At 40.5% G+C, this 13,679-nt stretch overlaps 1 protein-coding gene across 1 annotated transcript in view; it reads right to left on the bottom strand.

Annotated features, from left to right (window-relative positions):
• Nucleotides 1-426: 426 nt before the first annotated feature.
• Nucleotides 427-13,679, bottom strand: part of entpd1 (ectonucleoside triphosphate diphosphohydrolase 1) — a 16,113-nt gene continuing 2,860 nt past the window's right edge. The window contains exons 2-10 of the mRNA XM_080851129.1: nucleotides 7,954-8,081; nucleotides 7,577-7,694; nucleotides 6,902-7,052; nucleotides 6,349-6,508; nucleotides 4,144-4,341; nucleotides 3,577-3,834; nucleotides 3,159-3,266; nucleotides 2,929-3,066; nucleotides 427-2,343 (exon numbers count right to left, since the gene is read on the bottom strand). Of these exons, the coding sequence (XP_080707255.1) occupies nucleotides 2,134-2,343; nucleotides 2,929-3,066; nucleotides 3,159-3,266; nucleotides 3,577-3,834; nucleotides 4,144-4,341; nucleotides 6,349-6,508; nucleotides 6,902-7,052; nucleotides 7,577-7,694; nucleotides 7,954-8,081 (1,469 nt within the window). The 3' untranslated portion in view covers nucleotides 427-2,133. The remainder of the gene's footprint in view (nucleotides 2,344-2,928; nucleotides 3,067-3,158; nucleotides 3,267-3,576; nucleotides 3,835-4,143; nucleotides 4,342-6,348; nucleotides 6,509-6,901; nucleotides 7,053-7,576; nucleotides 7,695-7,953; nucleotides 8,082-13,679) is intronic.

Raw genomic sequence — 13,679 nt, 5'->3', positions numbered from 1 at the left:
AGGTGAAGTGTTTCAGATGAGTTGAATTGAAGTGGCGATGCGAGGCAAGTTCTAATATTCCCATGGAATTACAGCTATGGTCGTAAGCCTTCGTAAGGAATCACAGTATGTGTGTATGAGTGTACAGAATCGTCCATGTGTGGCTGGTTTACAGTCACTTGGACAGGCTAAATAAACAGTCTATGAAGTATTTATATATAATTATATATCTGGAGGGGATTTTCAAGATGTTGGTCTGCCCTGATCAAATCTGTGCCTGATTAGATGAAAACGATCCAGACTAAGCACATCTTTAGCATATAACAGAGTTGGCTTTGTTTTCGTTCACAGATTTGAAATGAAAATATACAAAAGAAGAGACTGAGATCTTAAAAAGTGAAAGGTCCTTTATGGTGAACCACAGTATTACAACTCTGTACACGGCACGGTGGCCATAGATACAACATCATAAACAGATGACAAGTCTGTTTTGTACAAGAACATCCATTTACATAAGCAAGGCAAGAGACATTCCTCATATTACTGAATAGACATTAGGCGATTTTAAGTTTCACAAAGAAAACCTATTCATGGTGGCATTTTCTTTCTGCTCATTCGGCTCACATGTGTAACTGATAGTAAGTGTACAGACAAGTATATGTTTAAACATTCAAACTCAGCTTAGAAGAAACAGATGGATTCTGTCACTACACCTTAAAGGGCAACACACAGACAAAAGAACGACTCACAGCTCCTTTTGAAAAGGCAACTCCACAGGCGTATTCAAATTGTGTCCTTGTGAGGTAAAGAGAAAGTTCAGAGTAAGTGCCCACCTGTGGCGGTAGGAGGAATGACGACACATCCTCTTTGCTATGCATAACACAAGTCCATTTCAAGACACATCCTCTTTGCTATGCATAACACAAGTCCATTTCAAGACACATCCAAGTGTGAGTCAGTGCAGGCCTCCCTGAAAAGGGAGGCGACAAACATTTCATTTGACATGAAAACCTGTTAGTGGTACTTCTGTAGTCTGGGGATCCAATTAGAAATATAGGATGAATTTCACCTGTAAGCATCCTCTACACAAAAAAGGACTATACCATGACTTTGAGTAGAGGTGTTAAAATACTTTTTTACAAGTTGAAACTCAATATTTCTCAGTCTGTTCATGGGATAAATACATTTGGAACAGATATCAAGCTTGTCGCAGGAATTATGGCATTTTGCACACTTGACCCAAACCACAGCACATGATACCGCAACTTTGTTTAACCTGACCTATGGTACATAGTACAGTACATTATTTGTATCCATTACAGTTGAAAATGATCAGGAATTTTGGAATGACACCAACAGTAATATAATACTATGGTATAATGCTAATGGTATGACAGCATAAGCATACTGCTCTGTGACGTGAGTGAAGGGAACAGTTACATTTTGTTTTCATTCAGATGGAAAATCATGCTCTAGTTTTTTCAGAGGATTAGTCAATAGTTACACAAAATACATAAATCCCATGATAGGACTAATTCATTTAATTGGAATATCCATTTCAGGGCATTTCAAATTCATCTTGTGATAAGAGGTAAGGTTTTATTTAAAATGCCTCTAGAACCTTTAACTAGATCTCGTCAGCAATAACCTTTTGGAATGCCACTGATTTTCTTGGGGTCTCCTAATATAATCATTATTAACACAGAGCTCAGCATGGTGATGTTTCATGGTCATCATTTTGATGTCGGACACAAAGACACGAACAGTTTTTTTAAGAAAACCCTTTAAAGACATACACTATTTATAACCCAACGGCTATTATCAAAACTAAATAATTTCTCTTAACACATCCAACAATCTCCTGAGTTTGTTTGGTTTGGGGAGGGAATGTTTTTGAAGACAGTGAAAGATTAAAATCACATTTTAATCGTCATTTACTCTTAACTTGTTTTGCCTCCCGTACTTCTGAACTTTCCCAGAAAGTCTTTTTCTCCTACTGGCTAAGTTGAGCTTCATTGGAGGTGCGGTCCTGCTCTTCCAAGATGCTGCCTTCATGAGACGCCTGGTACTCCCTTAGTGGTCACATTAAAATCCCTTTCACAGGGGAGTTCGTCCTGCTTACACAACTCCTGGGCCTTCACCCATGGCATAGGCCTAGACCACCTCCTTTGGGGATGAGCAAGAGGGCCGACCAAGGAATTTATACCAGAGGAGGATGAGGACGAGGAGAAAGATGGTGAGGAAGAGCATAAGGGTGACAAATCCCCCATGAGGCATCAGTGGCATGTCTGGGTCCTCCGCCGGGATCATGTTGGTCAAGTTCAGCATGTAACCCAGAGTCCAGCCTGCATTACTGCCTTCAATCTGGGAGGAGAGAACACAAGACATTCACACAGAATGCCACACATGTACTCTGTGGCGGCAGTGGTACAGGAGGTAGAGAAGTCGTTTAGTAATCAGAAGGTTGCTAGTTCGATTACCTGTCGAAGCGTCCTTGAGCATGACACTGAACCCCTAATTGCTCCTGATCTGCAGTGTGCCATCAGTGTAAATGTAAAATGTATATACATCCTTGTAAGTCGCTTTGGATAAAAGCGTTTGCTAAATGAATACATGTAAATGTAAAAATATTCATGCAATTCAAATAGATAGAGCCATAATATACTGAAACTCATATCCAGCTGCTGTGCAGGCAGCTGCCCCAAAACGGCATGATTCATTCAGTCACCATTGGATGATCGTTTGAGATAACAACTTGATCTTGAATAAATGTGGTTCTGAAATGATTGTTAACTGTACTATTTATTCTATGTACTATTAGCAGTGCTATTAGTCACCACTAGAACAATTTGTATATGGTGCCCAGATGACATTTGTATTTTTACAGAGCAGTTCATGGGGCTGAAACTATCCCTCTCAGACAGAGACCAGTGAGATAATGCTGGGTACCTTATCAATGAAGCTGATATCTTTCCAGTTCTCAGATGTGAAGTTGTAGCCATTTTCCAGCAAGGTCAAAATATAGGTCCCAGAGAAGCAGTACTCTGCAAGGTACTTGTGCTTCACAGTGGGGTGTCTGTCCTTAATCTGTGAAGACAGAGAGGGCAGCATTTAATTGCGCTGGAGTTGAGGGTGGCTGGTACTATTGCCTCTGGTAGCTGGAAATGAAGTGGACATACAGCGTCCCATGGGGTATTGCAGTAGAGCTCCAGCCCCCTCTTGGAGTCTGCTAGGGAATGGCCTGTTAGATTTAGGAAGTTCATCACAAAGTAGAAGGCAGAGAAGGCCTGTGAGCCAACACAGACAAAGAAGGAAAGAAAGAAAGAAAGAAAAGAAAAGAAAAGAAAAGAAAAGAGAGACAGAATATGAATATTAAGCACAATACTATTATGGAATGCAGAAAAAAATTACTTTTTACTAAACCATATAATAAATCAAGATAAAAAAAGAGATTAACTGACTAAATGAATATCTGTCATGGGATATTGTTAGATTGATTAAAGCTCCATCATCAGATATTTGTTTTAAAGACGACACACTGAATAAACCAAATTAGAGCCTCGAGAAAGATGAATGTAGGCACGAGATGGGCCTCACCCCAAAGGTACCCTCGATGGGCGGCTGGTACACTCCATTAAAGGAGCATCCAGAGTTGGTACATCGGCTGAAGTTGAAGACTTTCATGATGGAGCTTTGGCACTCTGTGAAGTTGCCAGTGCCGTTGTGTGTGAATGATTTGTTCATATCTTCTTCGCTGATAGTCTTGACACATGGGCTATCGAAGACATTTTTAACAGACTTTTTTTCACTGTAGCCTGGGTGGAAGCAGGGGTCCTCTAAGGAAGTCTCAACTGGCTTGATGAAAAAAATAGAAAAGGGAGAGTTTAGAGATAACAAGGACTCAAAAACAATGAGCCAATGCAACTCTGAAATCAAACATGCAATAATAATTTAAAGTTAGATAAACACATCCAAAAATCTTTTAAACTAAGTTAGGCCTGTTCATGACATGTCACAGATGTCCAGGCTAATCATACGTTTTTAAAAAATACAAAAAGAAATCTTAATTAAGACTAAACAGGACCAAGAATAAACCATAAACTCAATATGTCAGTGTATCTCCTTCAGATTCAGTGGGTCCTCTTCTGTACTGTGCTGTCTTACCATGAGCCGTGTTTCCAGAGCCAGCTTGAGGACCTGGTCCTTCCCATAACACAGAAAGCTGTGTGTATACAGCTGGTAGTCATTCCCATATAGACGGAAGTCCATGGCATTGTCAGGAGACTCCACTGATTGCCTGGAGACAAAGGTGATCTGGGTGGAGGCGCCTCCCAGGTCTAAAGCTCCCATTGTTCCTGCAGCCTGAAAATAACCCGTATTCACTTTCCTCATAAGAAACAAGCCAACAGCCACCAGTCTATCCCCCCCCCCCCCCCCCCTTTAAGATATTTTGCAAACATGATGACAGAAATAAATGCCTGCCTCTTTAGCAATTTCCTGGTTAAAACGGTCAAACTCAGCTGCAATCCTAGATGCTGATAACATAGCCCAGGGAAGCGTATTGCTCACCACTGGTTTTAGTGGAATATATGCTAGAATAAGTGATACTCCTCTACCATCTACCTTCAACTGTAATACAGAACAGGACATGCATGCTGCCATAGAGGTTAGCCTTGGATTTAGGCAGTGGCATATGAAGTACCTGAACACCATCATTGAGTATAAGTATGGATACCTTACTGAGAACATCATTCTTTTATCAGTCAGAATATCACTTGAGTAAAAGTCTGATTTGAAGACCACTTACAGTAAGTATCTAAAGTCTTACATTGGTATTGTATGTGTAGATATTTTATTGGTGCCACCTCTGTATTCAATCACATTCATTTATTGTTTATTGTTATTTTTCTTATCAAAGTTTTACATGCAAAAAAAAGTGTACACCATTTAAGTAAAAGTATTAAACCATTATACTGAAGTTAAAGGAAAGAACTAGGGGGTACCAATTGTTCAAATATGTTCATTGTTGTGTGAAGTGCACCCAAATCCAATCTTTCCATGGATTAGATTGTTACTGCTCAGATAAATGTATGCTAGAGTGTGTGTATGGGTCTCGTGTAACTAACAGAATGCAAATGAGTGTCTTTAAAGGATGGGCTTGACTATACATAGAATGCCACCCTGGACTATGAATAAAGATGGAACCTCAGCTCACTACTGTGTGTTTGACTGTTTTTTAATAATTGTACCACACTGTGCTATGAAATGTATTAATTTATTACAAAACCATGTAACCCTGTATTGCATTGAGTCCATGAAAGATTGAAAAGAGCACACTCATCTTCTTAACAAAACAGATGATTCATATTGGGCCCTAAAATGAGTATTGCGCTTCTCACTTTGTGGACAAAGGGCCGAAGGCACTTCTCACTTTGTAGACTGGAGCTCAAATGCACTTCTCACTTTGTAGACAAAAGAAAATCTTTTAATAGACAAAAGTAATTCTGTCCATGTAGTGGATCTCCTAGGTGAGCATTTATACTTTTGTGGCACGACTGGAATAATCTGTTTTGTTTTCTAAGCATGAAAGTTTGTGTAGGTGGACTCGGTGCTAACACATTTGTGTTTATCATGGACAAAATGCATTAAGGTGTTAGATGGTTTCATAATGAAGTTATGCATTTCGTAGTACAGAACGGCAACCTGGCACCCAGAAAGAACTACCTTCAATTAAGTACTCTATTAAAAGTGTCACCCATCTCAAGAAAGACATAAATTAAGGTCTTATTTTAAAATTTCTCAAAAATGGCTTGTCCCTATTAGGTAGTTCAATGAGTTCACTGCTTACATGCTTGTGTGTAAACTGAAACTGCAGCTATAAGTTTACATTTTCCAATAAACATCAGCCAATGATTTCACTTGCAAATGGGATAATTTAGCCAAATCTTGCAATCTGTCATCAAATGTATTTTAATGGGGAAACATAATGCCTAAATATTACTGAAACTGCAGCTAGTAAGCTAGCCTAGGCTTACTGTGACACTGAATTAGCTCTGTTATGTTTACGCTGCACAGAGAAAATTCAGGGGCATATGCAATATGTAACATGTCATTGTCAACTGAGAGGTCCTGGAGTAACACGTTTTAGATTTCTGTTAAAATGTAGTAGAGTAGAAAGCAAAAGTTACTAATAATAGAAATACTCAGTCAAAGTACAATGTTGCCAAATAGATACTAAAGTACAGTAACCAAGTACAATTACTCAAGTAGTATACACCATCCGGTTAAGGTGTAGCATTAGCCTTAAGAGTCTTGTACTAGAGCTGCCTGTATTTCATGTAGCCTGTGGTTTCATATACGGCGGCTAACCTTCCGTAAGTTTTTCCTCAGGTAGTTGACAGTAATCCAGCCAAAGGCCCCCTCCTCCTGGCCTGAGATGATGCGTGTGCCCTGGTAGTCAAAGGGTGACGACCTCAGGGTCGTCTCCACAGAGGACATGACCTTCTCTGCACTCTCACTGTCCTGCATCCTGTGGAGAACAGTTTGGCCATTGGCTTCTAATGAGGATGTAGTTGGGTTGGTGTATGGGTCTTATTTTATGGCTATAAAGGACGAAAAAACATTAAAAACAGCTTACGATGCAAATACATTGCCAGAATGATTTTGTTCTGTACTGATCTAATTGGGCTTAATGAATTTGAATTACTGCCTGAAGGTAATGTATGCAGACCTGCTGTGTGTGATGTTAGCAGCTCTTGTAAAGTCTTCTCAACTGAAGTCTGCACCATCCAACTACTCAGTCATGATCATTCCAGTCCCAAATACATTGGTGTTCTCAGACACCTTACTTGAGTTACTTTGAAAATAATGTTGATTGCAACAGCATAAAGGCCTGTGAATTTGTGAAGGCAAAATGGCTTACTTGAGCAGCCTCATCCCTGCTGTGGCTCCGAGGTACACTGGGGTCTCCTCGTGCTTGTCTGCCGGGATGTTGCCCTTGGCGTCCTCTATACACTCCATCAGGGACTGACCTGCTCCACTGGTCTTCTGTGCGTAGCTGGAGATTCCCTTCCCTGTGGGAAAGGATACACTGAGGTCAGAACATCAGAGTGGCCAATTCCCCTCATTGTCATGCTGGTCCACTGACTACTCACTATGCCTTCTGCAGATACAAAACCTTAAGCAAGCTGCTGAAAGACTAGCATATCACAAATGTCATTCAAGCCTTTAACAAATGATTCTTCCGTGAACTACAACCATTTAATGTGAAAACTGTTTCAAAACTTAACTCCAGATTGCATTAAACAGCTTTGGAAACGAAAGTACGTATGATAATGTAAGGATGTGGCATATGTGTTAATCTCTCACTGTTAATTACCAAATGTACAGCGTCATTAACAAAACACTGCAACAGTTTGAGTGTTCTGTGCTTGGTGATGTTTCTCTCCAATGAAACATGTATATATTCAAAGAAAATGTTAAGACTGTGAATGCTATTATCATGACACAACCAGCCTAACAACTAACACAGACCCACTGCAGTGGTCTGGTAAAAGGATGATTGTGAAAATATACTGTGTGAAAACAGCAACTTTACCTTTCACAGCACAAGTGTGTCGCTGGCGGACCATCCCAGTATTGTTCTCCTTCTCCGCTGGCCACTCATAGATGTATACCGCTGTATGTGAGGAACCTGCATCTAGCACTATTCCATACTTATCAGACAAAAATAAAGTAGAAGAGAGGGAAAGGACAAGTGGGAGAGAGAAATCATGAAAGAGTTTATTTATAGTCTCAATTAGCTTTGAAGTTCTCAGTTTAATTCAAAGCTCACAACCTGACACTTTAAAGCAAGTCCTTTAAAGCATGCAAATACAGTAACCATCAACTCTGGCTTCAGTCGAGACTGTGCCCGTTCTAAAATCAATATTTACAAAGAACCCAGGTGGTTGTATCTCACGAGCCGTAACCTACCTTGTACTTCTGCGGTATGTGTTTGTTCTGCACAAAGGCGATGGTCACAAGTGTAACCAGAGCAGCAATGAAAAACACGGCCACGCAGATCACTTTTCCACTGTGCCATGGGGTCTTCGCTTTCATTTCTAAACATGAGAGAAAATGAAAGATAAAATATAAGCATTGACGTGTGTACAGTTCTAGCATACGTGCGTGTGCATTCAACAGATACAACAAGATCAAAGTGACTATGGTCTTTTCTTATGTGATTGCGGATTGCAAACACCCAGTAGCATTATCGCTTGTTCTCAAAATCGTCACCGGAACACTTTGAAACAGGGATGAGAGTAAATGAATCCGTTAGGTTCACCACTACCAAATTGGAAATAAGCTTTAAAAGAGGGCGTGAATGTGCAGTGTAACACATTTGATTAAAGTGATTCTAGGCAAGAATCCCCACATTCGAAAACTCAATCGTGACACAGAATAAAGATTTAGAATGTTTACAACATTGTTAATAACTTGGGGGCCTAGAGAATATTAAGTACACACTGTATGCCACAGGCCCATTCCTCATTTGGCAAAACATTAGAGTGTTTTTCTAATAGCCTAGGCTATTTTATTACTAAGCGAGCCCCCCGCTCACCTTGGCATTCCTTTGTAATGGTACCTTCAATGGTAACAACCAGCTGGGACTACTTTTACCGGAGACAAGCATGCATTTAACCCTTCTGTTAAATCCTGCAGATAGTCAGTTCCTAGTCAAGTCCTGCCTCTCGGTACCGCGCCGTCGGCATGGTAACGCAGCAGAACTCTTCAAAACGTGTGTTTGCATCCGGCAAGGCAAACGGGGTTCATTGCAATCTTCTTCTATATATTTAGGCTAATACTTGACACTTCAAACATACACGTAGCTTACATGTTTCTTCAGTAGGAATTCCTCCTTTGTACTGTTACATGAACGAATACACAAAAATGAAAAAGTAATGTTTCCAACAGTGCCCCCTGTAGGGTTGGAGCATCATTTACCGAAAAATATGTCATTTTACAGATCATATGCTCAGATGGCCCTCTCCAAAAATAGTTTGTTTAGTTTGTTAGTTTGTTAGCGATGAGCCTACACAGAATATAAAATACAGTCATTCCAAACCACGGTTAACAGTGCACCTGTTTAAATCCAACTTAAATCCTTTCATCCAATTTAAATCCTTTCACTTGTATGGACTGAATGGGGGAATATGTTTATGTTTAGTTTATAACTAAACAGCTAATATCTCAGTTGCAGGATAAGCTGTCGTGCCTTTAATTATAACAAATCCTCCCACTTACACTCCTATATTTCTCTCCTGCTTAGATCAGGGATGTCTTGGCGGGAGATGAATTGCCTGTGCAAAATCCTTCTGGAAAGTAGCGTTGTTTTTTTCCAGTTACATCAATCACTTTACATGCACTTTTTGTAACAGCCTGAGAGTTGTCAACCTTTTTCCCCACATCCTTCAATTGTTCTGGAGGGAGAAAAACGCAGTGAAGGGAGTTCCATGGATTAAAGGAGTTGTTATTGTACAGCTCCCACCCAAGATAAGGTGAATTCACTCAGAGCGCTTAGTATAAACACAGAGTGAGGCAAACTTTCCATGGTAGTCAGGGAAGTCAATAATAACTGTTGGGGTGTGCAGCTAAGAACCCTAGAGCTGAATGCACATAGGTATATGTACAAATACTTGTAGTAAGGAAGTGGCATTGAGTGTTAAAATCGCGTCCACCATGGAGAGTAATCGTCATCACTGGTACGGATTATAGATACAATTCTAGTGATGTTATCACTTCACCTCACATCCTGACACCCCAATTAAACCCTATCTACAATAATCCTAAAATATCCTACAAAACTGAATGAAATGACTTGTGAGTTTAGTATGCGTTGGTGTGCGTCTGTAAAAGTGTTTCACAACACTATAGGGGGTTTAGTTATCCAGAGGTCAACACTGAATGGGGCTTTTGATACCAGGCAGAGAAGATTTAGACATGAAATATGACAAGTTTGTTTTAGAAGTAATCTGATACCAGGCAGAGAAGATTTAGACATGAAATACGACAAGTTTGTCTGAGAAGTTATGTGCCAAGTGGTTATTCTGTGGTGGATCAGGACATCAGGTTATCTATGCTTGCCAAGACAGATTTGCAACTGATTGTGTTAAGCCTTTTCACTTAGCAGGCCTGTTAACTGAGCATGTTGTCTGTGTATTCCCTTCTCAGCTGATGACGAGGGTGTTTGCAAAGGACTAGCGAACCAGACACATTTCCTGGCAGTGGTTAAGGTGTGTCTGTTTATCCTTTGAGCACACATTATATTGTAGTGAGAATCTTTTTATGGATGCATTAAAGAAACCCTGCAAGGTATCACCGCAACATGCCCTTCAGTGTGTACATGCAGAATCCAAGCAGTGGATCAAAGTTCAGTGGAAATGTATTTTTTCTTAAAGGCACCCAGTGCAACTTTATGTAAACATTCAATGAAAAATAAACATTTAATTTCTAGTCTTTTTTACACGTAGTAAGTTTCAATAACTCCATACCATTACATATCGACATTCAAGGAGCAAAGATGAGACGTCGTTGTGGTGAGAACTGATAGAAAATCGTAAACAACAACAATCGCCGGTGGGGAGAAGCCATTTTTCCATTGACTGGAAGCCTGCTTTATTTATTGTAGGTTACAAAAAATAAAGAAAATGGCGGCGATTGTTGTTGTTATCGATTTTCTATCAGTTCTCACCACACAACGACGTCTCATCTTTGCTGCTTGAATGTCGGTATGTAATGGTATGGAGTTATTGAAACTTACTACGTGTAAAAAAGATTAGAAATTGAATGGGTTTTTTTAAGCCTCGAAAGTTGCACTGGGTGCCTTTAAAACATCTCAGAGCTTACAGTGGGATACCGACCCTATGAGTAGGTGATGGAGCTGATATGCTATTGGCCATTGCATTTTTGTCTCAGAAGCCATCATAAAGGGCTTTACCAGTAATGGGCTGTTGCTTAGTTTATCTGAAGTGCTGCTGTGGTATACAAAGAATGTATTGGTCTTACGGCAACAAGTCATTGCCCCCCTGTCTAGTTCTACTAATGTGTATCAGTTAGAAGCTTGTAGAAGAAGACAAGGCCAACGGAAACGGTCTGATCAGTTTGAAGAATGACATGTTTTTAAAGCTCTGGTTATGCAAAAGCTAAGACTGAGATGCCGCAAATGGCTTTAGAAGCTGCTGTGGTCAACAACAGACTAGATTAAAAGTAACAACAACAAGCTGTTTCCTTTAGGGGAGATCCCTAGATGTTCAGACGACCACTGTTCTGTCTAGGATTCTGAAAGCACATGTAAGTAACCAAAAAAAAGCCCTGAGGGTCTGCAAGAAAGAGCAGAAAGTGTCTCACAAAAAACTATGAACCCCCTCACATTGCCACCACCACTATTGGATGGAAAGACTGGAGTGGCCTCCCATTGCCTGTCTAAACACCTCTCTCATGTTTATTGGCACGACTCTTTCCCCAACAGTACAGTTCAAACGGATCTTTGGTGTTCAAATGGACACTAACCTCCAGGAGTACGCAGCCTGGCCTCCCCTTTGAGCTTAACCCCACGGTGTCTCAGTTCTCAGTTCTGGGAAGATCTACCAGTAATCTTCCATTTGCGATTCACTTTCATTTAGCACTGCCAGCGGCTTCTTGTTAGCTGCTCGGGGGGCATAACTGATCTGGGTGCAGTTGCTATGCTGAGGCGCTTGTGTCTTTCTTGTGTGGGCATGCCTTGAATGGTAGGGTTAGACTGCATGATGTAATGTTTTGTGTACCTCTGAGGCTTACCTGAGTCACATTGTACACAGCAAGACAAAAAGAGTGTGTGTCACTGTGCAGCTTTTTTCAATCGATGTCAGGAGCTCGTACAAGGCAAGAGCTCTGGTTAAAATTATTTTTTTGAATTATAAGTGAACTGTTTCTTCAAACCACAGTATATTCTTACATTCAAATGTATTTTAGAGCTTTAAGAGTGATGGTGGTTATCAAAAGCAATGGCATTCTTCTTTTGGAGCTATGCAAACTGCATGCATTTGGGGTGGAAGCAGTGCTAAACTTTGTGCTAATAACTGTGTTCTGTACTATGGACTAGCTGGAGCTTCTTTCAAATACATGTGGAATTTGTACAACATTTAAAACCAGTGCAAATGCTGAAATGTCAAGAGAAGAGATTTAGCAAATCAATGACACATCACAGGTACAGCTCTTATCATTGACTTTTTTCAAATAAGTGCTTTATAACGTACAGAGAGTAGCTGTTAGGCCATAAGTATTTGATATAGCATTTATGTAATCAATTCTGCCAGACATCACTGTCAGAACACCTTAAACCAGTCATACCCACTCTTTGACACCATAAACTAGTCATACCAACTCTTTGTCGCCTTAAACCAGCAGAGCATGTTTGATCATGTTCCCTTTAATGGATCTCTATGTATGACATGGCCCCCTTGTGTCTTCCACACTGACACACTTTTGGCCAAGACCGCAGATGGTTGCGGGCTCAAGTGAAACAAGTTCAGAGAAGTTTGCTCTCTGTTTTTGTCTGGTTGCTCAGGCCAAACAACTCAAGCTGTACTTCAGACGGGAAACCCATGACATCATGTTTATTTGGCCTTGAGCCCACACCTTAAAAGGGGAAATATTTCCCTTGAAATGCTGCATCTTATTTTAAACAACTAACAAAATAGATTAGAGTCGTATGTACAATAAGCAGAGATAATTTTCGTTAATATCCCCGTTTTTTAGTCCAAAGCATAATCTAAGATGACAGTAATGAATGATTAGTTTAAAGTTATGAGGATACCTCACAAAATCCATATAAGGCAATATTGGACAAACACAGTTTGATGAGCCTCTTGGTTCTAGGCCAACAGATCATGCAGTGTTGCAATAATGACTGGTGACATGACTAATGATGATCTTTTCAGCACTTCTCACTCACACTCACAGCCTCCCCGCACCCCCCCCCCCCTCCAGCCCCCCCTCAGTCACACAGACACACTCTAAGTTGCAGTAGCACAGCTTTGAAGTAACCCAAGAGAAAAGGAGAAAAGGTGCACCACAAGAATGGCTCTCACCGTTAGCTAGTTCACAGTTCGCAACTTAATTATATGGTGCTACAATATAGACGTTGGCCAAAGACATTGACCAAGACAGATTGACAATACTTTACCTTAAATTAAATCTCACTTCACGACAACAACTGTCAGTGGGAAGTGAAGAGATAAACATTAAACATGAAATGCTTTAGGGGGGCACTGTGGCGCAAGCAGTAGCTCCGACCATATACGGGCTTAAACCTACGTGGACAGGGGTTTGAATCGGACCCACTGTCATTTCCCGATTCCACTCCCCACCTCTTCTAGCCATCTCGTTTCCTAACCAAACCTTCACTGTCCTATCTGATTAAAGGGAAAAAAGCCCCAAAACAAGTATTTAAAAAAAAAAAACCCATTAAATGCTTTTAATGTCTTGAAACAATCAGTCTCAGTCCCTTAACTCTAGTACTGTGACAGCGACACTCGAAAGCTTGGCCTCACACATGTGTTTGCATTGACTGACTGTACAAGGAAGCACTTAACATCGTGCATCTCCTGCTCCATATGGCACAGAAACCCAACCAGCTGAAAAGGACATTTCAGACACAGCTGGAACATCTGGAGAGAAAC

This window comes from Sprattus sprattus, assembly GCF_963457725.1.
Source record: "Sprattus sprattus genome assembly, chromosome: 14".
NCBI lineage: Eukaryota > Metazoa > Chordata > Actinopteri > Clupeiformes > Clupeidae > Sprattus > Sprattus sprattus.
The sequence above is the reverse complement of the archived record's forward strand: the minus strand, read 5'-3'. Positions and strand labels throughout refer to the sequence as shown.